The following is a 24,495-nucleotide window of genomic DNA, read 5'->3' as shown; positions in this document are numbered from 1 at the left end:
CCGTCCCTTTCTTTGTGCAAGTATTGGCGCTGGAACTTGAAGACTCTGAGGTCTTACTTAGCTTTTTAGTTCAGTGATGGCATTTTACCACTCGAGCCGCACCATCACTGGTTTAGTTTGAGATAAGAATCTCTTGGATATGTCTGTCCATGATGACTTCAAACTGTGATCTTCAGAACTCAGCCTCCAGTAGCAAGGATTACAGGTGTGAGCCACCAGAGCCTACCTTGGCTCTGTTTTGTTATTGGGTCCAAGATTCTAAGAGGGAGAAAGAGCCCAGTTTGGGTCAGAATTTGATATCACCTACCATAAAACTCATTCTTGCTGGGTATGGATGGTAGAGGCCTGTAATCCTGGTACTGGAGGGTGGGGGCTGAGGCAGGAAGATCTTGAGGTTGTTGGTTTTTTTCTCTCTCTCTTTTCCATCCTGAGGCTTGAACTCAGGACCTGGGCACTGTCCCTGGGCCTCTTTGTGTTCAAGACTAGCACTCTACCTCTTGAGCCACAGCGCCACTTCTACTTTTTTTCTGAGTAGTTTATTGGAGATTAGAGTCTCACAGACTTTCCTGCCCAGGCTGGCTTTGAATCAGGATCCTCAGATTTCAGCCTCCCCACTAACTAGTATTACTTGGTGAAGATCTTGAGTTTAAGGCTAGCTTGAGCTACATAGCAAGGTCCTACCTCAAGAATCAACAAAACAATCTTCATACATGTTACCTGAATTGTGAAATGGTAACCCCTGTACAACACCTTAATAATAACAGTGAAGTTATATTTAAAAAAAGAATCAAGCTGGGCACTGGTGGATCTTGCCTGTAATCCCAGCTACTCAGGAGCCTGAGATCTGAGGATCACGGTTCAAAGCCAGCCAAGGCCGGAAAGTCCGTGAGACACTTATTTCCAATTAACCACCAGAAAACCAGAAGTGTTGCTGTGGCTCAAGTGGTAGAGCCCTAGCCTTGAGCTGAAGAGCTCAAGGACAGTGCCCAGGCCAAGTTCAAGCCCCACAACGGACCAGAAAACACAATTCTATGGAAATGTAAATCCAGTGGTTATTAGTGTAGTCACCTGGTTAAAAACCATAACCACTATCTAGTTCCAAAATAAACCCTAGACCATTTACAGTCACTCTGTATCACTCCTGAACCCCCCCTCCAGCCCTGGCAACCATTGATCCACTTGGTGTCTTTTGCTATTCTGGACTTTTCAGATAAAAGGAATCATATACTATGGGGCCTTTTGTACTCAGATTCTTTCACTTTGCATAATATTTTTAAGGCTCATCCATGTAACCTGGATCAGTGTTTTGTTATTTTGAATTAGTTTATTATTTAGATCTTTTTTTTTCCTTTTTGGTGCTGTGGAGGGAATCCAGGGCATTTCTGTGCATGACATTGAATCACCTTCCCAGACTTCCATTTACCTACTCATTTTGATGAAAAATTGTTTTCACTTTTGACCATTATGCATAATGCTGTTATAAACATGTGTTTTTGCATGAAGACATGTTTTGACTTCTCCCAGGCTGTGTGTACCTGTGTTGTATCCCAGTCACCAAGGTGAGACTCTAACACACAGTGCAACTGTGGCCAGACTGGCTATTTTTGGCCAGTCCTGGGCCTTGGACTCAGGGCCTGAGCACTGTCCCTGGCTTCTTTTTGCTCAAGGCTAGCACTCTGCCACTTGAGTCACAGCGCCACTTCTGGCCGTTTTCTATATATGTGGTGCTGGGAAATCGAAGCCAGGGCTGCACGTATATGAGTCAAGCCCTCTACCATGAGGCCATATTCCCAGCCTGTAGGCCTGGGTTTTTAAAGGTAAAAAACCACACGCAGGTGTTCGAACAAGTAAGCCAAAGCAAGCAAGCAGACGTCCAGAAGTGAATTGGTGGTTAATGATTGCAGGTGATTACAATTCTGGTAAACAAGGTACTATTGACAAGAACACATTCCAGGTTTTCCTTTTCGGATTTAAGACCAGATCACATTCCAGGTTTTTGCACTTTCTTCTGAGTTTCACTCTTAGTTACTGAATTCTAGTAACCTGGTAGTTAATTCCCTAATTTACTTTAAGTTTCTATTTCTGGAGTTTCCCTATCCCCAAAAGGGTCCTTTGAGGGGAGTCATGATAGGCTGGATGTCACCCCTGGAGTGGAAAGGTTGGGGCCCATGACTCTCCTGTCTCTGCCTTCATGTAGGTACAGAGCTGAGGTGACAGTTGAGCAGCCTCACCTGCCCTAATGGAAGATCTCAGAGCTAAGGAGCCAGTTGATTCCACCCAGCTAGTACTTTATTATGTCTAAGTTTAACGATTCAGTGATGAAATGACAGTTGAATTACCTTAACGCTATCTCATGTTCAGTTTTTTGTTATTGCTTTTGGTCATGGGGCTTGAACTCAGGGCCTGGGCACTGAGCTCTTTTGCTGAAGGCTAGCACTCTACCACCTTGAGCCACAGTGCCACTTCTGGTTTTCTGGTGGTTAACTGGAGGTAAGAGCCTCATGAACTTTTCTGTCTGGGTTGGCTTTGAACCACAATCCTCAGATGTCAGCCTCCTGAGTAGGAAGGCTTACAGGCATGAGCCACCAGTGCTTGGCTTTTCAGTTACTTTGTAGATAGAATCTAGCACCTTTCAAGTGGTGTTAGCTTCCAACTATGACCCTCCTATCTGTCCCTCCCAAATAAACTATTGGGGTGATAGTTGTGTATGTCCAGCTTGGTGGTGTCTTGTTAATTTTTGTTCAGCCTAGTCACCAACCATATTCCTCCCAATTTCTCTAAGTGCCTGAGGATACAAGTATGCACTAGTATACCTGGTCCCCCCATATTCCTTTCTAATGTAGGCATTAGTATTTGTGCTTTTCAGTTGAGTTTGTTTTCTTGGCTCCAACACAGGCACCCATCACAAAGAGGAGCTGTTGGTCCTCAACTGGGCCCCTCACATTTTGTTCAATGTTGGCAACTGAGCAGGTATGACTATAGACTGTTGTTGGCAGGACTGTCATTGATTCCCAGGAGCAAGGTGATAGCTGGGTGTCCTCAGTAGAGCTCTCTTGGGTGTCCTGAATCACATCAAAATGTTGGTCCCACCATTCCTCCTATCCACTGTGTTGGAGGCCTCATATTGAGTTGGATCCCCCTACACTTCGGGGTCCCCCTGGTTAGGAGCCCCCACCTCAGTGATGCTATACCAGCGGGTTCCCAGCATGCAGCTTTGCTAGATTCTCTGTAGTTTGTGAAAGTTGGGGTGTTCCCAAGGGCTTTGTTAAGGGAGAGCATGAAGATCTTTGTGGGATCAGGACAGGCCCCTGGAGTCTTTTGTTGGTCCCAGGGCTTGAACTCAAGGCCTAGGCGCTGTCCCTGGGCCTCTTTTTGCCTAAGACTAGCACTCTGCCACTTGAGCCACAGTGCCACTTCTGGGTTTTTCTGAGTAGTTTATTTGAGATTAGCGGCCCACAGACTTTCCTGTCTAGGCTGGCTTTGAATCAGGATCCTCAGATTTTAGGATTCAGAGTAGATAGAATTATAGGTGTGAGCCACCAGTGCGGGGGTAGGGTGTCTTGGGGTTTTGTTTTCCAATGGTACAATGCCATCCTCAGGCACAAACATCTGAGGTTTTGAGGACCCAGTACGGCCAAATAGGGTGTTGGAAATTTAAGTGTCTTTTACAAAAATTGTCGAGGGTTGGGAATATGGCCTAGTGGCAAGAGTGCTTGCCTCCTACACATGAAGCTCTCGGTTATGTTCCCCAGAACCACATATATGGAAAAGGCCAGAAGTGACGCTGTGGCTCAGGTGGCAGAGTGCTAGCCTTGAGCAAAAAGAAGCCAGGGACAGTGCTCAGGTCCTTAGTCCAAGGCCCTGGACTGGCAAGAAAAACAAAACAAGAGGTGACTCGCAGAAAAAGCCCTGGATAGCTGGGTGTGGCAACCCATGCATTCTGTCCTAGCTGCTAGTGGAGATAGGCCTGTTGGAATACAGCAATGTGAGGTGCCACAAACAAAACTGCCATGGATGACAAGGATGGTGTGGGGACACACAAGGGGGAACACAGCCTGCAGCCCTTGAATGCATCTCCTTTGCCAGGACCCTGCTGTTCGTCATTGGCTCATTTTCTGGGCACTCTAAGCATTCTGCCCCAACAGCTGCGTGCAGCTGGTCTCCTGTGTGGAAGTCAGGCCATGGGCACAGGGATCACTAGTGGTTCCTCTTACCACCTTCCCAGTGCAGTGTCTGGGCACTCCAAGAGGCGGGGGGGGGGGGGGAAGGTGGCGGGGTGGGCAGGCCTGGGACACTCCAAGAGGCGGGGGGGTGGGGGCAGAGCCTGGGACACGCCAAGGTGGGGTGCAGATAGCAGGGTGAAACAAATTGTACATTCACCTGAGGCCTCAAGACATAGCCTTACCTGGAAACAGGGTGTGTGCAATTGAGGTAACATGAGATTATAATGGGGTAAAGTGGACTCCCATCCCAGCATGCAGGTATAGAGAGAGGGGAAAGAGGAGTGAGACCTTGTGAATGTGCAGGGAGCGTTTGGAGCCACCCAGCTACAGGCCAATGAATGCTTGAGCCCCCCAAAGCTGGAAGAGTGCCCCTGGGGGGACAGCCTTGGCTTGGGGCCCTGAAGCGTCACAGGAGGCTGTACTTGGGCTTGAGAGTTCCGAGGCACATGCAGTCCACCTGTTAACGACATTCCTAATAGCGCTGCCAGCTGCTGCTCGGGCCGGAGCCCCACACTGCCTCAGCCTAGCCCTTTGGTACATTTCTTGCAGCTGGGAGCCCTAGGGTGGGGCAGAGGCTGGCCAGTGATCAAGTGTTCACGGGGAACGTGAGACACACCGACCTGTCCTTGCTTTGCTGTAGCACCATGGTGAGTTTCCGGTGAGGAACGGGGGAAGGGACGCAGGGCAACAGGAAGGGGTGGCTTTCTGCTTGTGGCCTTGGGAGGCAGGGGGGAAATGACAAGGGGACAGGCAGGGCTGCTTGAGGATTTAATGGCAAGGGTTGAGGTAGGGGATCATCGCTACTGCTTCTGCCTTCTGCGCGGAAGGGAGGTCGCCCGTGGGTGGAGTGACGGTGGCTGTGGAGTAGAGCTTGTGAGGAGCAACTGGGGGGGCAGCACAAAGCCCCTTCCGGCTGCTCCCCAGGAATGTCGAGTGGCATGAGGCGGGCATGGCCTTGGGCGGATCCTCCCACAGACGTCCTCGCGCACTTGCAGGTTGTGAGGGTGCTGGCAGGCACAGGGGAGTGTGCTTCACGCAGGACCCCTCTCCATTGTCCCTAAGTGCTGTCCTGAGGCGTGTGGGGACAGTGTCGGCTCGGCTGCTCTTCCTTCGCGGGGGTGGAATGAGTGAGGCCGGGCTGGCTTCGGCCCCGCGAGGGCGTGGGATGCCTGCGGGTCGCAGTGGAGGCTGGCGCATGGAGGAATGCAGCGGGGCTCAGTGGCGGCCAGAGCCCAGGGCAAGGAATGTGAGGCGGAGGCCTATGGTCCCAAAGTCTTCCCAGTGTGGGTCAGTCTCCTTCTACGGGGCTGGGGGGTGGGAAGCACAGACACAGTGTAGCATGGAGGATTAGGGGCAGGATGGGGTGTGTCCACGCTCAGAGCTTGTGGGGGTTCACCCACTTGTAGGTCCCCTCGTACTGGAAGCCTACTCTCTTCATCAAGTCGTCTGCCTCAGTGGGGCCGCGGCTGGAAGCAAGATAAGACAGGCAGATAGGGAGATTGAGGGGCCCTTGCCTCAGGGGGCCCTCACTGCCATGGCACCCCGAACCCCACATCTTGCCCTTACCTCCCATACACATAGGGGATGGGCTGGGGCTTCTCGCGGTCAATCTTGTGCAGTAGTGGAGTGAAGATCCGCCAGGCCTCCCGGAGTTCATCGCTGAAGGGACACAGTGTGACTTTTGGGGAACACTGTGGCCCACAGGGAGGGAAAGGCACTCTGCTGTCCACCCCTCCAGGTGGCCAGGGTCACATGGCTGGGCATGCTCACCTGCGCACAAAGTGCATCTGGCTGCCACAGAAGACGTCGAGGATGAGGCGCTCGTAGGCATCAGGGAGCTTGACGTTCTGCAGGGGAGGGGGCTCACTGACAGCGCTGCCCGCGCCCACCCCACCCGCCCCCTCGGCTCGCCCGCTCGATGGGCACCTTGTATCTGTTGCCGTACGTCAGGTCCAGCTCCGACTCCTCGGGGTTGAAGAACATGCCGGGCTTCTTGGTCATCATCTTGGTGTACACAGCCTCATTGGGCTGCACACGGATGACCAGCTCATTGCGCTTGCACTGCTGGTGGAAGATGTCGCCCGCCACGTCATGGAACTGCAGTCTCACCTCGGCCTTGCGCTCGTTCAGAGCTTTGCCGCAACGAAGGATGAAAGGTACCCCTGGGTGAGAACAGGGTGGGCCTTAGCACTGGCTTCGTGCCCAGGCCTGGGCCACGTTCTGGTGTATGTGTTGCATACAGAGCAGATGTACACCTACCATCCCACCGCTCGTTCTCCACATAGAGAACGGCAGCTGCGAAGGTGGCAGTCGTGGACCCGCGGGGCACTGTTGGGTCATCGAGGTAGCCTTTGGTTGCTTCTCCTTCTCCACTGGGGTTCCCCACGTACTGGCCCAGGACCACATTATCAGCCTGTACCTCTGAGATGCATTTCAACACCTTGACCTGGGAGGAAGCCAGGGGGAGAGCAGAGGCCTTGGGTAACGGGGTGCAGGGCAGCAGGGGTGACTGCTGGTGGCCGGCAGCTGACCCCCACTGACCTTCTCATCGCGGACATCGTCTGAGTCTGTGGAAGCAGGCTTTTCCATGGCCACCAGGCACAGCATCTGCAGGAGGTGGTTCTGCATCACGTCCCTGGTGGAACAAAAGGCTGAGGCTGGCTGGGCAGACAGGGCTGAGGGGTGAGCCAGCTGCCAGGGGGCCCAAGATCCCCCCCCACCCCGCTTCCAGTGACAGGCATGCAGGTTTGCTTCCCTATCCCTATTGACTCTGCGAACCCCTCAGATTGAGGACCCCAGAGTGTGGAGACAGCTGCCCAGAATGGGGGTGCAGGGTCCACCAGGGGGCTGTGGCCCGGCGCATGTCCCTCTCTCACCTGATGATTCCAAATTCATCAAAGTAGCCCCCCCGGCCCTCAGTGCCAAAGGGCTCTTTGAAGGTGAGGATCACACAGGCAATGTTGTCCCGGTTCCAGATAGGGCCAAAAATTCTGTTGGCAAATCTGTGTGGAGGCACAAGGTAGAGGCTTGCACAGGAGATGTGCAAAAGCCCCGAGCTGACTCCCCTTGGCCTCCATGGGAGTGACTGCAGGACAGGCAAGGCCCCCTACACCCCCCCTCAACTTGGTGTCCCTTAGCCTGCCCCTATACATGGGCTCAGCCCCAACCTGAGCACCATGAGGTTCTGGACCATCTCTTTGCCCAGGTAGTGGTCGATGCGGTAGATCTGGTCCTCACGGAACAGGGATGAGATGTGGTTGGATAGCTGGTCAGAGCTCTGCAAGTCTCTCCCGAACGGCTTTTCCACGATGATGCGGTTCCAACCTCTGTGGGAAGGCCACAGCCAATTCCTGCAAGCTCTTTCTCAGGCAGCAGGGCCCAAAGCCTTGCTATCCTGACTCTCAGGGAGCACAGATGTTGTCTCCTTGCTTTACAGAGCCCCTCATCCCCAGGGATACCGTCTGCCCCCCACCAAGTCCTTCTTGACTCAACCTGCCTATGAGGAAAACAACTCCGAGTCCTGCCGTCCTGTGTGCTACAAGGGACCGCTCCATTCCTGTGGCTAGTGGGGGTAGAGGAATCAATGCACAGCGAGCTCCCGCAGTGGTCTATTTGTTTATTTTCTGAGATGAGGTGTCACTATAGTGCTTAGGTTGGCCTTGAACTGTCAAGCTTAAGGATTCCTTTTTCTTGGGGTGGGGTGGGTAGAGATGCAGTACTGGGATTTGAAGTCAGGATATCACACTTGCTAAGCAGTCTCTTTACCATCTGGCTGTAGCACCCTCATTGGTTTAAAAAAGACACGACACTGGGCACCAGTGACTCGTGCCTATAATCCTATTTACCCAGGAGGCTGAGATTGAAGGACAACTTTAAAGTTAGCCAGGGCAGTAAAGTCGATGAAACCGTTATCCTCAATTACCCACCCAAAAGCTAGAAGTGGCTGGGACCAGTGGCTCAGGTCTGTAATCCTAGCTACTTTGGAGGCTGAGATCTGAGGATTGCAGTTCAAAGCCAGCCCTGGCAGAAAGTCGATGTTCAATCAAGTACCAAAAAAGTTAGAAGTGAAGCTGTGGTTCAAGTGGCAGAATTCTGGCCTTGAGGAAAAAAGCTCATAGACAGCTCTCAGGCTCTGAGTTCAAGCCCTAGGACCTGGCCCCAAACAAACAACAACTACCACAAACAATCTCCACAAGAAACAGAACAAAAGGAAACAGAACAGGAGACATGGCTGCCAGCCAGCAGTGGTTTCTCGTGGAGCAACACCGCCACCTTGTGGGCATGGTGGAGACAGGGAAAATACAAATGTCCAAGAGTGAGGCGACAGCAGTTTGGTGGAGCAACACTCCCATCTTGTGGTTTTGGAAGAAATTGTGGCCAAGGAAGTTTGGTTTGAGGCATTTAAGCCCTAAGTATGCATTGCACCACTTTTAGTAAAGACTATTTGAAAAGTGCCAGTTACAGCTTATTTTCTTATTTGAAGAGTTAACTCATGTATAGTACAAACAAGGGTCATCTGTATTTTTAGACCGCCTAGACTTGCTGATCCTGGAGAGTAGCCGAGGATATCCCTCCCTTACCCTGCAGATCAGATCAAGGAAGAGCAAATAGAGGAGGCAGGAAGGAAGGAGAACAGGCCTTACGTCTGGCTCATGCAGGTCTCACTGATGTTCTTGGTGACAGCTTCGTAGACAGTGGGAGGCAAGGCCAGGTAGAAGAGGCGATTGGCCTGTGACCCTGGGTGGAGAGCACTGATGTGGCTATTGAGGTCCTCGTAGGACGCTGGGTCATTGTATTGGCCAGATACGTAGGAGTTGCGGGCAAAGAACTCTTCTAGCTTGGGCCTTTCTTCTGGAGTGGCCTGGGAGATATGGATAATCAGACAGGCATAGGTCAATACCCCGCTTCTGTTTCCCCAGAGTCCCTGTTTCTTCAGCCTCAGGGAGTAAAAGTTCTTATTTATGAACATTTTCTCTCATCCATCCAGAGAGGTCTCTCCCTTAGAAGTCAGCCATCTTGGCCTGACTCAGTGAAGGTTTACTCCATCTTGTGAACTTTGCACATCCATAGGGAGGGGACAGAGGCAGTCAGCAGGAACACTGGCTGATGGAAAGTCCCCAGGCAGGGCCTGGGCCAGTCCCCCTGCACCTCTAGAGCCCTTAGACCAGAAGACACACAGAATTCAGGCTTCAGAAGAAACTGACCCAGGAGAAGACAAAATGGGGAAGATTCTCTCCAAAACCATCACACACACCTGCTAAGAAATGCCAACTAGTAGGAGTTCCTCTGGTCTTGGAAGAGGCCCCTGGGAGCTGTCCTTATTCTAGCTCTTGGCCAATTCCACTGTGGCCCAGAGGTAAGCAGGATGAAGCTCCAAAGTCAGGGTTGGAGCAGGGATGGTAAAGGAGATCTTGGAGTGGAGGGACCCCTTCCGCTTCCCTGTGCCCAGAGCTCCTCTTCTCTGAGAGGAAGCAGTGGGGGCTTTCGGGTGGCTGCAGCATCAGTGGCTTTGGGGAGGCAAGGAGATGAGGCCCTAGGGCGCGAGTCTCCATGTGGCCTTGCCTCTGTGAGCCAAGTGACGAGGGAGGGCCGCAAGGGCATACCCTCTTAGAGGCCAGGGGAGAAGACAGAACAAGGCTGGCTGAGACCTCAAAGCCACTCACTTTGAAGAATGGTTCACTCTGCTTGCGGATGTCATCCACTGTGAGGGAAGAGCGGGCAAAGCCCACGATGAAGGTGTCTTCCGGCAGGAGGCCATCTCGAAACAGCCACCTGAGGACAGAAGACAGCTGTAGCCAGGCTAGGGAGGGCAAGAGCAGACCTGTACCTAGTAGGGGGACTAGGAGGGGCAGTGAGAGGATGCACTTACCAGATGGTAGGGTAAATCTTCTTCTTGGCGAGGTCACCCTGTGGCAAAGAGAACAGGTGTGCTGGTAAGAAGCTGGGCACCTGAGTAAGATCATTTCCTACCCCTGGTGATCTGCATATCCATTCAGGGTCACTAGTCAACTATAAAAACATGTCTTTTTTATTGTTAAGATGATGTACAGAGGGGTTACAGTCACATAAGGTATTGAGTACATTTCTTGTCATACTTGTTACCCCCTGGTTTTTCTCCTGCCTTCCTTCCTTTAACCCATCCCCCTTTGCTTTCATCATTTTTTTAACCTTGCCAATGATGGACATCGTCATTCTAGTCTACAATGCTTATGAACTCTATGAACATTAACAATAAAACAATTTCTTCCAGGCCGGGTGATGTGTATATTTCTTTCCTTTGTCTTAGTTTAATCTGTTCCTTCTTTTTCCCTCATTTCTTCCCTCCGCTGAAGCCCTTGAGTGGCTTAGTTTGCTCTCATCAATGTCCATTGCAGCTGTTGGGCCCCCTCTTCTGTATTTTTTTCCACTTGTTTTCCACTCATTCTGTGCCCTCCTCCCAGCTTCCCTCAGATGTGTATACACCACATGTGAGGTAAAGAATATAGGGTCCTCTAAATACTATATGACTAATTAAGAAGAGGTCCTTTGTGTCCTTATCTTTGGAGTTCTTTTCAGTCTGAATTAGCCACTATTTTAGGTACACATGAAGTATGGGTTTTGGTGCATTTTTCCCAAGACTGTCCTTTTTTGGCCTTGCTGTGAATTGGTATCTTGAGTCCTGTTTTCTTTGTCATGCCTCTTTGCAATTTGATTCTAACACCTGCATATCAGGGAGACCATGCACTGTTTGTGTCTCTGTTCTTGGTTCGACTCGCTCAACATGATTTGTTCTAGGCCTGTCCATTTCCCTTTGAAAGGCACATCTGGCTTGGTCCCATGGACCACCCAGAGCAACTCTGAGATCCCAACTGCCCCATCCCTGTACACATGTATCTACTGAATTCAAGAAGAAAATCGGGAAATTTAAATTAATTAGAACTGAATAATGGTAGGGCCACCACATAGCAAAAGTGGCAAGATGTGGATCAAAAGCAATGAGCCACTCATTTAACTGACAAAGTCAGAAAAAGAACGGCAGGCCGAGTATGGCAGTACATGTGTGACAGAGCAGGAAGTTGAGGCCTACCTGGCCTACAGAATGGAAAATTAAAAAGAGGAAAAGACTAACAAAGCCAGAAGCTGCTGTCTGAAAAAGGCCAAGAAAGCCAGACAGACCTGGGACATGCTGTTATTTTTTTTAAACAGGCAGATAAAACTACACCCTGGAAATGCAGAAGAGGGCTTTACAAACTTTATTCTATGACTGACAAAGATGGGCCAAATTTCTATTTATATATATATTTTTTTGGCCAGTCCTGGGGCTTGGACTCTGGGCCTGAGCACTGTCCCTGGCTTCTCTTTGGTCAAGGCTAGCACTCTGCCACTTCAGCCACAGCGCCACTTCTGGCCGTTTTCTATATACGTGGTGCTGAGGAATCAAACCCAGGGCTTCAAGTATATGAGGCAAGCGCTCTTGCCACTAGGCCATATTCCCAGCCCCCAAATTTCTATTTAAAAAAGCCTATGGAAATGGAGCAAGGGATCTGAGTGGGGCAGCCATTGGCATGGAGAGCATACTAAAATCAAGGAAGTGAGAATTCCAGTTTTAAGCAGACAGAAGAAAGGGGTGAGCAGAATCTTGCTACTAAAACACAATGAAGAAGGCACATGGGCATACCCCCTTAGTCTATCTCATTCACATACATACATGCACATAGAGAAAGCTTGGAGAAAACAGTAGCAAACAAAATCTTGTAATGAAGTCAGGTGCCAGTGGCTCACACCTGAAAGTCTGGCACACTCTCATCTCCCATTAGCCATCTGATAACCAGAAATGGAACTGTGGCCCAAAGTGGTAGAGTGCTAGCCTTATGGAAAAATGCTCACGGACAGCGCCCAGGTCCTGATTTCAAGCCCCATGACTAACAACAAAAATCTTGCAACGATAAAAGGTGTAGCACATTAGAACTAAATCCAATTTACCCAGCAAAGAAAGGCTGGTTTAAGAAACAAAAGGCAATCACGAAGGGCCAGGCATGGCAGGAGTTTAAACCTGCAATTTTAGCACTCAGGAAGCTCAGGTAGGAGGATCACAAGTTTGAAGCCAGTCTTGCTACAGAGAAGAACTATGTCTCAAACAAAACAAAAAGCTCAAAAAGGTAATCACTCAGGGGCTGGGAATATGGCCTAGTAGTAAAGTGCTTGCCTCGTATACATGAAGCCCTGGGTTAATTTCCTCAGCACCACATATACAGAAAACGACCAGAAGCGGCGCTGTGGCTCAAGTGGTAGAGTGCTAGCCTTGAGCAAAAAGAAGCCAGGGACAGTGCTCAGGCCCTGAGTCCAAGGCCCAGGACTGGCAACAAAAACCAAACGAAAAGGTAATCACTGAAAAACATATCAAGAGATTAAAGGGAAAAGGGCTCTAATAAATCTTTACTAATTCTTACATATTGATTCTTAAAATTGAGTAACTTTTCTAAGCTTAAAAACTGTATATAAACCAGGTGCTGGTGGCTCATGCCTGTAATCCTGACTATCCAGGAGGCTGAGATCTGAGGCTTGAGGTTTGAGGGCAGCTTGGGCACCTAAATTGTGAGACTCTTATCTGCAATTAACCAACAAAAAGCTGAAAGTGCAGCTGTGGTTCATCAGCCTTGACTGCCAAGCCAAGCAAGAGCTGGAGACCGTCACTTCAAGCCCCAGTACTACAAAAGAAAGTAGATAAATGGTCACAGAAAATTGTCCATTGGTGACAAAAACTCATTTCAAAGTAGAAAAGGGGAACTTCTTTAACTTGAAATAGGGAATCTGTGAAATATCCTACAAACACCATAAATAGGAAATGTTGAAATAATTTCCTGTCAACAATCAGGAACAAGAAAAGAATGCCTGCAACTGGCTCCTTAGACAATGTTAAACCAGCAGCTGTAGTCATTGCAGTAAGACAAGAAAATGAAAATGCTATCAGGTTTGGAGAGGAAGAAATGAAACTGCTATTATTAGATGACACAGTCCATTAAGAAAACTAGCTCAAATCATTCCACTGATAAATTACTAGAATTAATGAGAATTTAGCAAGATTGCTAGATTTAGAGGAAAAAAAATACAGGATTAGGAGAGATTCCTTAGATAGTACATAATCTTAAGAAAAAAATCATAAGCATAGAACTCAATAATTAAAAGAATTGATAAAAAGGAATTTCACCAAAATTAAACAAGAACTTCTGCCCATCCAAAGATATGGTGCTGGATGTGCCGGCACAGAACCCTTGCAATTCCAGCATGTGGGAGGCAGAGGTAGGAGGATTTCGAGATCCAGGCCAGCCTAGGGGGCAGCAGTAAGACTCTGTATTAAAAAAAGCCAGGGACTCCCTCCCTCCCCCTATACAACTAGAAAGCCCGAACGGGCTTAGGTTATGGCTCTGTGGCAAGGAGCGGCCAGCCTCCCAAAGACTTGTGCACACATGCTCATGGTGCACTTAATTCAAAACTTCCCCAAATGGAAGCAATCCAAATGCTCAAATCAGTTGTTAGGTAAATTGACACACTGTATGTATGTGTCCAATTACTACCTAGCACCAGAGAAATGTGCTACAAATCACCCAACATGGGCAAATCACAGAAATATATTCTGCTGCACTGAAGAACCTACACATAGCAGGCCAAGTACTGGTGAGTTCACTTCCAGGCCTGGAATGGACAACAATTACAACAGAGATTAAATCAGTGGTTGCTTGCAGCAGGGGGAGTGCTCGGAAGGAAGACCCAAGAACTTTCTGGGGGACAAAAGTATTCTAGATGATCAATTGTACAGTTAGTATTTATGAAATGCCATATGTACCTAAAAGATAGTGAAAAGAATGAGCAGAGGGTGAGGAAGGGGTCAGAAATTACAGTTGGGGAGTATTGAGTGAGGTGCCACTCAATTATAGGTAATGTTCTTTTTTGTTGTTAGTGTTGGTCTTGGTGCTTGGACTCAGGGCCTGAGCACTGTCCCTGGCTTCTTTTTGCTCAAGGCTAGCACTCTACCTCTTGAGCCACAGCACCACTTCCGGTTTTTTCTGTTTATGTGGTGCTGAGGAATTGAACCCAGGGCTTGATGTATGAGGCAAGCACTCTTGCCACTAGGCCACATTCCCAGCCCATAATTTCCTTTTTTTTTTTTTTTTTTGGACCAGTCCTGGGGCTTGGACTCAGGGCCTGAGCACTGTCCCTGGCTTCTTTTTGCTCAAGGCTAGCACTCTGCCACTTGAGCCACAGCACCACTTCTGGCCTTTTCTGTATATGTGGTGCTGGGGAATCGAACCCAGGGCCTCATGTATACGAGGCAAGCACTCTTGGCACTAGGCCATATCCCCAGCCCCTAATTTCTTTTTTTTTGAGACAGAATCTTGCTATACCTATCAAATGCTGGAACTATAGGCAGTAATTTTCTGTTTCTTGGTCTGGTAAAGCTTCTATGGGTGTGTAGAGTTCCTTTCCATGTATATCCCAATAAAGCATAAAAAATTATAGATATAACACTACTGCCTTCATACTAGCAACAGTTGTCAGGGGGAAAATAACAACTTAAAGCAATACTGCACAGTGCTGATGGCTCACACCTATAATCCTAGCTACTGAGGCAGCTGAAATAGGAGGATCATGGTTCAAAGCCAAAAGCCCCTGAGACTCTTTTTCTTTGTGCTGGTCATAGGGCTTGAACTCAGGGTCTGGGCGCTGTCCTTTGAGCTTTTGTGCTTAAGGCTAGCAGTGTACCACTTGAGTCACAGCTCAGTGGTAGTTAATTGGAGATAAGAATCTTGTGGACTTCAGCTGGCTTTGAGCCATGATCCTCAGATTTTAGTCTCCTGAGTAGCTAGGAGGACAGACATGAATTACCTATGCCTGGCTTTAAGGAATTGTGGCTCAAGTGATAGAGTATTAGTTTTGAGCAAAAAGAGCTCAGGGACAGAGCCCAGGCCCCGAGTTCAAGCACCAGAACTGACAAAAAAAAAGCAAACATTTAAGGCCTTAGAAATGAATGCAAAGCATTGTATATACAAATCTATTAAAAAATAAATCTATTACACATTAAATGATACAACTCCATTAAAGACCTCCAAGAAGAATCTCAATACCCCTCTCCCTCCTCTAAGCCAATATGTACATTCAATCCAGCACCCACCACCCAACATGGTTTTGTTTGATAACTCAACAAAGCACATAGTTAAGGAAGGGGCAAAATTGCCAGCACACTGCAGAAGGAAAATGAAGCAGGGTGTCTGCCCTTTCATGTCAGATCCTGCAATTACGAGTGTGGGCTGGGCCAGGATGTGAGCAGGGCCCCTCCATGAGGAGAGGTGAGCAGGTGGCACAGATGTGGGGGCACTGGACCCATGTGGATCCCAACTCACTCTGGACTGAAAAATCAACTCCTGAGATTAAGGAGTTGAATATTCATACAAAAGTAATTTTGAGAAATCTTTCCTGAGCTGGGTGCCGGTGGCTCATGCCTGTAATCCTAGCTACTCAGGAGGCTGAGATCTGAGGACCATGATTGAAAGCCAGCCCAGGCAGAAAAGTCTGTGAAACTCTTATCTCCAATTAATCACCAGAAAGCCAGACGTGGAGCTGTGGTTCAATTGGTAGAACACTGGTCTTGGGCAAAAGAGCTAACCCAGGCCCTGAGTTCAAGCCCCATGAGAGACCAAAAAAAAAAAAAAAAAAAAAAGAAAGAAAGAAAGAAAGAGAGGGACTGGGAATATGGCCTAGTGGTAAAGTGCTTGCCTCGTATACATGAGGCCCTGAGGCCCTGGGTTCGATTCCTCAGCACCACATATACAGAAAACGGCCAGAAGTGGCGCTGTGGCTCAAGTGGCAGAGTGCTAGCCTTGAGCAAAAAGAAGCCAGGGACAGTGCTCAGGCCCTGAGTCCAAGGCCCAGGACTGGCAAAAAAGAAAGAATTCTTTCCTTCATCTGTATCAGATTAAAAAAAAATCCCAAACAACACACTTAACAGGTATTTCCTCAGATGTCTGGGATAAATTTTCCGCTGGAGCCTGTTTGGGCAGTATGTACTTTGCTGAGCTCAAACAAGCTCAGAAGGGAGCCAAAATGACACTTCCTGTCTCCACCCAATGTGACCATGCACTAGGGTCCCCAGAAGGTGAAGTGACTTGCTCTCCCATTTGACATAATACCCCAACCCAACTTAATGCCTTCACAAGTGGTTGCATACAAAACCCAGCCATGCAGTTTAGCCCTTTAAAAATGAATACAATGGGGCTGGGGATATAGCCTAGTGGCAAGAGTGCCTGCCTCGGATACGCGAGGCCCTAGGTTCGATTCCCCAGCACCACATATACAGAAAACGGCCAGAAGCGGCGCTGTGGCTCAAGTGGCAGAGTGCTAGCCTTGAGCGGGAAGAAGCCAGGGACAGTGCTCAGGCCCTGAGTCCAAGCCCCAGGACTGGCAAAAAAAAAAAAAAAAAAAAAATGAATACAATGGCCAGGCACTGGTAGCTCAGGCCCATAATCAGGAGGCTGAGATCTGAGGACTGTGGTTTGAAGTTATAACGCCCAAATAGGAAAGTTCATGAGACACTTTTCTCCAACTAACCACTCCCCCCTCAAAAAATCTGGAAGTAAAACTGTGGCTCAAGTGGTAGATTACCAGCAAAAGAGGGGAGGGGTAGCAGGGCTGGGAATGTGGCTTAGTGGTAGAGTGCTTGCCTAGTGTGCATGAAGCCCTGGGTTCCATTCCTCAGCACCACATATATAGAAAAAGCCAGAAGTGGTGCTGTGGCTCAAGTGGCAGAGTGCTAGCCTTGAGCAAAAAGAAGCCAGGGACAGTGCTCAGGCCCTGAGTTCAAGCCCCAGCACTGGCAAAAAAAGGGGGTGGGGATTGGGATGGGGTGGTGACAAAGATGAAGATGTAACACTGCCTTAAATATAAACCACAAAAATGGTGGATCTAGGTGTGGCAATATATACAGTAACCCCAGCTACTTGGAAGGTGGAGCCAGGATGATATAAAGTTCGAGGCTAGACTGGTTCACAAGAGCCTGTCTTCATATGAAAGAAAGGGCTGGGTATGTGACTCAGTGGAAGGGTACCTGGCTAACATGCCCTTGATTCTGCGTTCAGTCCCCAGTACCGCCAAAAGAAATGCTCAAGTAATGGGGCTACAATGACAGTCCATTTCTTCTTTCTTTAAAAAACTAAAACAACAACTTTTAATGTTCTTACTTATTTTTTGTGCCCAGTGTTGTGACTTGAACTCAGGGCCCATGTTGTCGCTTGGCTTTTTTGTTCACAGCTGGCATTCTAATACTTGAGTCACACCTCCACCCCTGTCTTTTTTTTTTTTTTTTTTTGGCCTGGGCCTTGGACTCAGGGCCTGAGCACTGTCCCTGGCTTCTTCCCGCTCAAGGCTAGCACTCTGCCACTTGAGCCACAGCACTGCTTCTGGCCGTTTTCTGTATATGTGGTGCTGGGGAATCGAACCTAGGGCCTCATGTATCCGAGGCAGGCACTCTTGCCACTAGGCTATATCCCCAGCCCCCATCCCTGTCTTTTGCTGCTTAATTGGAGATGAGGGTCTCACGGACTGGACTTTCCTGCCTGGGCTGGCTCTGAACCTCAATCCTCAGATCTCAGCGTCTTGGATAGCTAGGATTATAGGTAGGAGCCACCAGTGCCCGCTTGAGAAGCCCGGCCCTCACGTAAGCAGATCACCTAGAGGAAGGCAGTTAGGAAGCTATTAAAGAGCTCCTGGGTAGGCAATGGCTATGCCAGGCAGGGCGGCTGTGGGCACTAAGGGATTCTCGGGGGCCTGAACATTTGTGCTCTTCTAGTGCTTTGTGGAGCTTGCCAGGCCCACAAAGGCATCCTCAGACTCGACAGCAGGCTGTTCCCAACTAGGGTGCCCTGTGTTGTCTTGGGGGTGCCCCGCTGTCACTGAGCACTCAGGAGTGGATTCCTGTTTTAACTGCTACCTTCCATGCGAACTGCTGGGAGCTTGGGCCCAATGGCCTCTCTGTGCTCCCATCTTCGGTGATCATCTTTAGGAAAATGGCCCATGTGCATTGTTAGCTGGACTCCGGCTGCCCCTGGGGTGTCCTCCCTCACATGCACATCCTAGCATGCCTGGCAAGGCCATCTGAGTAGCCTCCTCCATGTCCTCTTCTATCACATGGTTCCTCTTGCTGCTCTCTCAAGGTCCATCTCACACAATCTCCAGCAGGAGCCTTGCAACACAGCTCCTCCGTGGGGTGGGGGAAGCTAGTGCGCATGCTCCTCTGGCTCAGGGCTGGCCTCACACACTCCAGACAGGGGCAGCTTGCTGGGAACCAGACCTGGAAAAAACAATGGGAGTCCCTGCGGGCCAAACCCTCTAAGCAGCCAATGTTTGCCTATGATCCAATTCCAACAGATTGGGAGGAATCAGGGCAGACTCCAGGCAGTGTCCCAGTAGCAGGGCACTGGTGTGCTGAGTCACACTTGCTGTTTGTTCTCAGTCCCTTTGGGATTAACTAGACACAGAACCTGCTTGCCTTGTTTCAGTTCAGTTCCTGCAACCCTGACAGTCTGCTGGGCTCCAAGTCACCCAAGGGAGAGGTGAGGCGGGACCAAGGATGGGGGGGGGCAACAACTGTTCTCAGGGTTGGGGTGGCCAAGCCCTGTCATTAGACTCTCATTAGACGCCTCTGAAGTGAGGGAAATGGGCACAAGTAAAATTTACCCATGCCATGTGTGGGAGTGGCGACAAGGAGAGTAGTGGTTGAAAGCCTTTCATCTTCGCTACCCCCTCACATTGCTCAAGGCAGGGACTGGATCTACACAAGGACATGTGGTGATTGGGAGAAACAGGGCGGGATTAAGGCCTGCAGTTGCCAATTCCTGGCAAGGTCAGGACAAAGTGACTTGGGCTACCACCTACTTGTGGTCATTGAGGTTTGCCCTTAGCCTCTTATTTCCTAAACCTAAATCACTGCTGCCTTTTGCGTTGGTGGAAGGGATTTTGGATGGAGTCTTGCCAGGGGTTGGCTACCCTGTCCCCTAATAGTTGTTCAGGGTTGAGGATCTGTGTTAACTCTCCAAGGTGGAGCACTGACCCTTAGCTGACGGCAGCTGCCTTATGGCCACTGGGACAAAAAAAACCTAGTGGCTCCTGAAGCAAGCTGAGAACGGAAAGAAACTAAAAAGGCCTTCCTCTTCCACCTTGGGGCTCTGTGAGTCACCATGCCTTTGGGAGAATGCCAATATCATCATGACACAGCAAAGAGCCCTATCATCATAAAGGGGAAGTCAGCCCTGAAACATGCTAAGAAATGGAAGGCCTAGGGTTTTTAGGTCACTCCTCACACCAGCTCATTGTCAGGATGAACCCTAAGTACCCACTGTGCCAGGGGCCATCATGGTCCAGATGGATGAAGGCCTGGCAGTGGGCTGATGTGAACACCTAACTTTTCCCCTTGACTTGGAGTGGGGGGGAAGAGCTGTTTTCCAGCCTTGGTAAAGTGCTGGGATGGGGTCCTTCCCTCATCAGTCCATAAGGCCAGTGCTTTCATGGTGGGACAGTAGGAAATGCCTCTTCTCGCTTTTTTGTGGAAGTCCTGAGGACAAAGAGAATGGCAACAGCAGGGGAAACCTGGAGTGGCTCAAAGCTCATTGGGTAACCCCATGAAGCATGGTCAGGTGCCCCCAGGAAGGAAGCTAGTGTGTGGGTGAGGGTTGCACAAGGCAGCTAGGGAGGAAGACGGGGCAGAGGATGGCCATTTGGGCTCAGCGTGCCCTAGGGGAGTTCTGCTTGCCCAGGCTCTAGGCCTCTTGGCTCCTGGCCTCCTTTCGGTTTCTAGGTCACAGTGAGCTTGTTCTCAACTTAGGGCTTTGGGCACTTGCCCTCTCAGCCTTCAGCTGCAGGCCTTGATCTCAAGGCCCTCTTCTTGCAATCTGTGTGTTCTAGGGAGCAAGGGCTGGAGAGGCCCACCTGTGGCTTGTCCCATGTTCTCCTTTGATCTCTTTGATCTCTTATCTTTGCTTACTTACTTGAGTCCCTGACTCCCCACTAGTTCTATGAGGAGGACAAGGGTGGTGGCTGCTACAGTCAGAAAGAGGTATTTGAGCCAGGCACTGGTGGCTTATGCCTGTAATCTTGACTACTCAGAAGGCTGAGATTTGAGGATCGTGGTTTGAAGCCAGCCTAGACAGTAAAGCCTGTGACACTATCCTCTCTAGCTAAGCACCAAAAAGATGGAAGTACAAGTGTGGCACAAGTGGTAGAGATCCAGCCTTGACTGGAAAAAGCTAAGCAAGAACATGAGGCCCTGAGTTTAAGCCTCACTATGGACACACAAAAATACAATAAAGAAACAGGCCATTGAAACTTGATCACTATGTGTTGAATGAACAAACGAATGGAGAACTCACTGGCTTTACAGAAGAGCTGGTACTCTGCCTACCTCCTGCACTGAGTGAGGTGTCAGGCCAGAGCAGCTCTGGGTACTGTCTGAGCACTAGGAATCCATTCTGCTCCAGCCCCCTCTGGTGGGGGGGGGGAGAGGGAGGAACAAACAATGAGGCTCTTCAGAAGATTCTCATCCTCCCCCCACTCCCCTCTGCTAGAGCAGAGCACTTCCCACAGCTCTGCTCTGGAGCCCTCTGGTTCTTACTTCCAGAGCAAGGGAAAGCAAAGGGGAACCCTATTGATTGCAATGAAATAGTTACCCAAACCCAGGCCAGTGAGAGCTCACACAATCAGCCTGGGGCAAAGCCCCAGTTTGCTAGGTGAAAGACTGCCGTTCAGATAAAGTCAGATATTTGCTCCAGGTTGCACAACAAGTCTGGATACTCTCAATGAGGAGTCTGAGAGTCGAGGGCCTGAAGTTGTAATAGATTATTATGGGTTATGTGATACCTTGGGGTGGGGATGAAGGAGAAATCATTCTGTTATTTTATCCTCCCTAGACTGAAGGTTGGACTCCTAGGTCCTATGTGGCTGCTCCTTTAAGGGGACCAGGCAGCAGTCAGGGTTGAGGCCAAGCTTGCTCTGCGATGTGCTCTGACTGGTTACCTCCTTTGGACCTTAGGGTTTTAGAATGAAAGGAATCACCCTTATAGCAGCAGAGCCCTTTTTGCTTGCTTGCTTTGCATTCCTTTGGTTAAGTTCTCTTTTCCCCTAGTTCTGATCAGAATACAAGGGTGGCAGGAGGCAGGCAGGGTTGGTAAAAGGAGTGACATGTTCTATATCAATAAAAAGTACAGTTTCTCAATCATTGAGGGGCTCAGAATGTTAAAGGTGCTGAGCCATTGGTTTTAAGGAGCTCTCTAGCTCCTGAGCAAAAGCTCAAGATTATATAATCAGGCTGAGTTGGTGGTGCATGTCTGTAATCCTATGTACAAAAGACACAGAGATGAGTGAACAGAAATTTGAAGCCAGTCTGGGAAAAATGTTAGCAAAATCTTATCACAAATAAAGAAGCTTAGCCAGGCATGGGTAGGTCACGCTTGTAATCCTAGCTACTCAGGAGGTGAGATCTGGGGATCATGTTTTGAAGCCAGCCTGGGAAGAATCTTATCTTCAATTAATCAGTAAAAAGCCAGAAGTGCATCAGTGGCTACAGTGGTACAATTCAAGTTTTGCGCAAAAAAGCTGAGGGACAGTGTCCAGGTCCTGAGTTCAAGTCCTAGTAGTAGTACACACAAAAATCCTCCCATTCCCTTCCCCTGGAAAAAAAGCCCTAAGCCAGGCATGATGTTATGCTCCTGTGATTCTAGCTAGAGGGAGGCAGAGGTAGGAGGCCCATGGTCCAAGGTGGGACCGAGGTGACACCCTATGTAAAAAATAAAGCAAAAAAGGCTGAGGTGTCATTCATTTGCTTACAAGTGCAAGGCCATGAGTTCAGAGTCCAGCACCTCAAAAAATCACAATTACACTTAGTTAATTGTGATTAGCAAATCTTAGCAAATTCTTAGGCACTTCGTAAGTTAAAAGGAAAGCAAGCAAGTTGGGTCCTGGTAGCCCAAGCCTATAATCATAAATACTCAGGAAGGTAAGATCTGAGGATTGTGGATCAAAGACAGTCCAGGGCAGAAAAGTCTGTGAGACTTTTATCTCCAATTAACCAGTAAAAAGCCAGAAGTGGAGATGTGGCTCAAGTGGTAGGGAACCAGCCTTGAGTGAAAAAGCCAAGCCAGAGCCTGATGCCCGAAGTTCAAGCCCTAGTAATGTTACATATACACAAAAGAAGTGAAAGTAATCAAGAGTGCTTTTGTCATGAAAGATCAGTCCCATCAGTCTCTGCACTTGTTTCTACCTCAAGCACACAAAGGAGGGTGATTTAGCCTGGGTCCCAAGCTCTACTAATGCCACTCTTCTACTTTGTCATGTACCATCAACTGCTACATTTGTGCCTTTGCAGAGCTTGGCTTTTTGGTCTTTCCTATCAGAACAAAATGGCAATTGTGCCAGCTGAACAATTGTGAAAAGGTGGACTGAGTGATACTCCTCAGGAGATTTCAGAAGATGTGGCAAAGGAGAAGTATTTGAAAAAAGTTTCAGTGTTTGTCCCCAGGGAACTTCATGCAGTTAAAGAAAGAAGAGGCAGAGAAAGGGGCTTAGATCCTTCATGCCTGTGAAATGGTGCCATTTGTTAAGGTAAAAGCAGGTTTGGAGGAAATACAGAATGAACAGCAGTCCCTCTTTACCTGTCAGTTTTCCCCAATGGCCAGGAAGAAGTCCAACTAAATGGTCCTTAATTCCCTTAGGACCTGGTAGCTCCAGGAGTCTGGTGTATAGTCAATACATTGGGCACAGATTTCCGAAACGCTTCCCACATACCAGGCAGTGCCGGGGTAATAACTGCACACAGGTGGGAGCATATGTGTAGAGTTCAACCCAGAACTTGTGTGGTCTTGCAAAATCAGCTGGGAAGGTTGAGGTACTGAATGGGAAGTCTCTTGTATACTGCTACATTCAAAGGCTGACTTTTCAGATTTAGGGGCCTGGGGGAGACTCACCGATGCACCCATGATGATAAATATGTGTGTATCAGCCTGGTGGAATGCATTGCCCTGGTACAGCTCTTCCCGCAGGATTCCACACACCTGGGTCCGGCTCAGGGCCACCTGCTGCGCCATGGTGCTCTCTGGTGGAAGAAAGGCTCCTTGACAAGGCAGAAGAACACAAGAGCATTGGGAAGTTGGCCTCCTCGAGGAAGTTCTTTGGGCTCTCAAGTGGCGGATGATTGATTTCGGAAATCACTTGCTGGGAATCGCCAGGAATGGGGTGGGGGTTGGGTAGGAGGGTTGGTAGATTAGAAATTGTAGCTTCTTGGGCTCCAGCCATTCTCTCCATGCTGCCTTCGTTCAGGGCTTACTTTATAGAATCACTTAAAGTATTAAGTGCATTTTTGCTAAAGCGTGGATTCTGGATGGTTGGACAAAATCCAGCAAGGGCATCGCACTTCATGCCCCGGACCATCTCACCGTGGACTCGGCCGGGAACTCTACAGTGAATTGGAGCATTTTTGATTGGGGCAGATGATGAAGTTCAGTTTCCGCTCTACTCCTGTCTAGCTATCAAGGGGGTGGGGGAGGGACCCTAGCACACCTCTCTTTTCAGGCTCTCATCGTCATGGGCCCAATGGGAAAGGTGCGAGGTACAAAGGGATGCGGTTAAGACCCTCTGGATTCCGCTCCATTCCCAACCATGGCAAAATAGCTTGTTGCCAGAGAAACGTGCAGTGCACCAGGCCGCAGCACGCTCCTCCGTCGGTGCGACGCCCCGTTACCTGCGACTGGCTGCTGCTGACCGCGTAGCTCACTACCCTGGAGTGCACGGCTGTTTCCGGGGGCTCCGTCCCGCCGGCTCATTTAATGCGTGAGGGCGGGCACTTAGACTGAGCTGACCCGCCTCAGGAGAGGCGCGCGGGGCGGGTCCTTGGCCCACACCACGAAAATGGGCGGGGCTGGGGCAGGTGCGCACGCATCCCGGGACAGCCCCTAGCACAATATACGCAGTCCCACTGGCACCTGCGCCGGCCGCTAGTCGTTCAGCCGCCTACGGTCACGGCTTCCGCCGCCCCGCGATCACGACGGTTTGAGGGCGCAAGCTCAGCACCTCGCAGTATCTCGAGTACCCATTGACAGCCTGGCCTCACCCTATGGGGTCCGATATTCCCGCCAGGCCCCTAGCGGCCCCAACTCCCATCCCTCTGAGAGGGCCCCACTTCCGCCTGCAGTTTGGCCACGCCCCCCCGTGGTTTCTGGGCGGGGCCTCCTGCAACCTGGTTTGGCTCCTTGGCTGG

At 49.6% G+C, this 24,495-nt stretch overlaps 1 protein-coding gene across 2 annotated transcripts; it reads right to left on the bottom strand.

Moving 5' to 3' along the window:
• Positions 1–5,525: 5,525 nt before the first annotated feature.
• On the bottom strand, positions 5,526–24,359 carry G6pd (glucose-6-phosphate dehydrogenase). Of its 2 annotated transcripts, none has more exons than XM_048335530.1 (13): positions 23,980–24,359; positions 23,207–23,352; positions 10,093–10,130; positions 9,887–9,995; positions 8,867–9,084; positions 7,391–7,549; positions 7,100–7,225; positions 6,765–6,858; positions 6,483–6,669; positions 6,150–6,385; positions 5,994–6,070; positions 5,790–5,882; positions 5,526–5,689 (listed from the first exon to the last, which is right to left on the bottom strand). In XM_048335530.1, exons 1-13 carry the CDS (start codon positions 24,059–24,061, stop codon positions 5,599–5,601), a joined length of 1,656 nt encoding a protein of 551 aa, XP_048191487.1. In that variant the 5' UTR covers positions 24,062–24,359; the 3' UTR covers positions 5,526–5,598. The 2 variants fall into 2 exon arrangements, with proteins under 2 accessions (XP_048191487.1, XP_048191488.1); XM_048335531.1 differs by having other exon boundaries at positions 23,207–23,334.
• Between the last annotated feature and the right edge of the window lie 136 nt (positions 24,360–24,495).

Source organism: Perognathus longimembris, chromosome 28 (assembly GCF_023159225.1).
Source record: "Perognathus longimembris pacificus isolate PPM17 chromosome 28, ASM2315922v1, whole genome shotgun sequence".
Lineage (NCBI taxonomy): Eukaryota > Metazoa > Chordata > Mammalia > Rodentia > Heteromyidae > Perognathus > Perognathus longimembris.
The sequence above is the reverse complement of the archived record's forward strand: the minus strand, read 5'-3'. Positions and strand labels throughout refer to the sequence as shown.

Bases quoted from the DNA above. Each gene is read 5' to 3' on its own strand.
- G6pd (XM_048335530.1), bottom strand. From the start codon at position 24,061: ATGAGCCGGCGGGACGGAGCCCCCGGAAACAGCCGTGCACTCCAGGGT. The intron at 7,226-7,390 runs GTTGGGGCTGAG...GCCTCCACACAG, and splicing joins CAGAACCTCATGGTGCTCAG to ATTTGCCAACAGAATTTTTG. The intron at 6,386-6,482 runs GTAGGTGTACAT...GTTCTCACCCAG, and splicing joins GGAGAACGAGCGGTGGGATG to GGGTACCTTTCATCCTTCGT.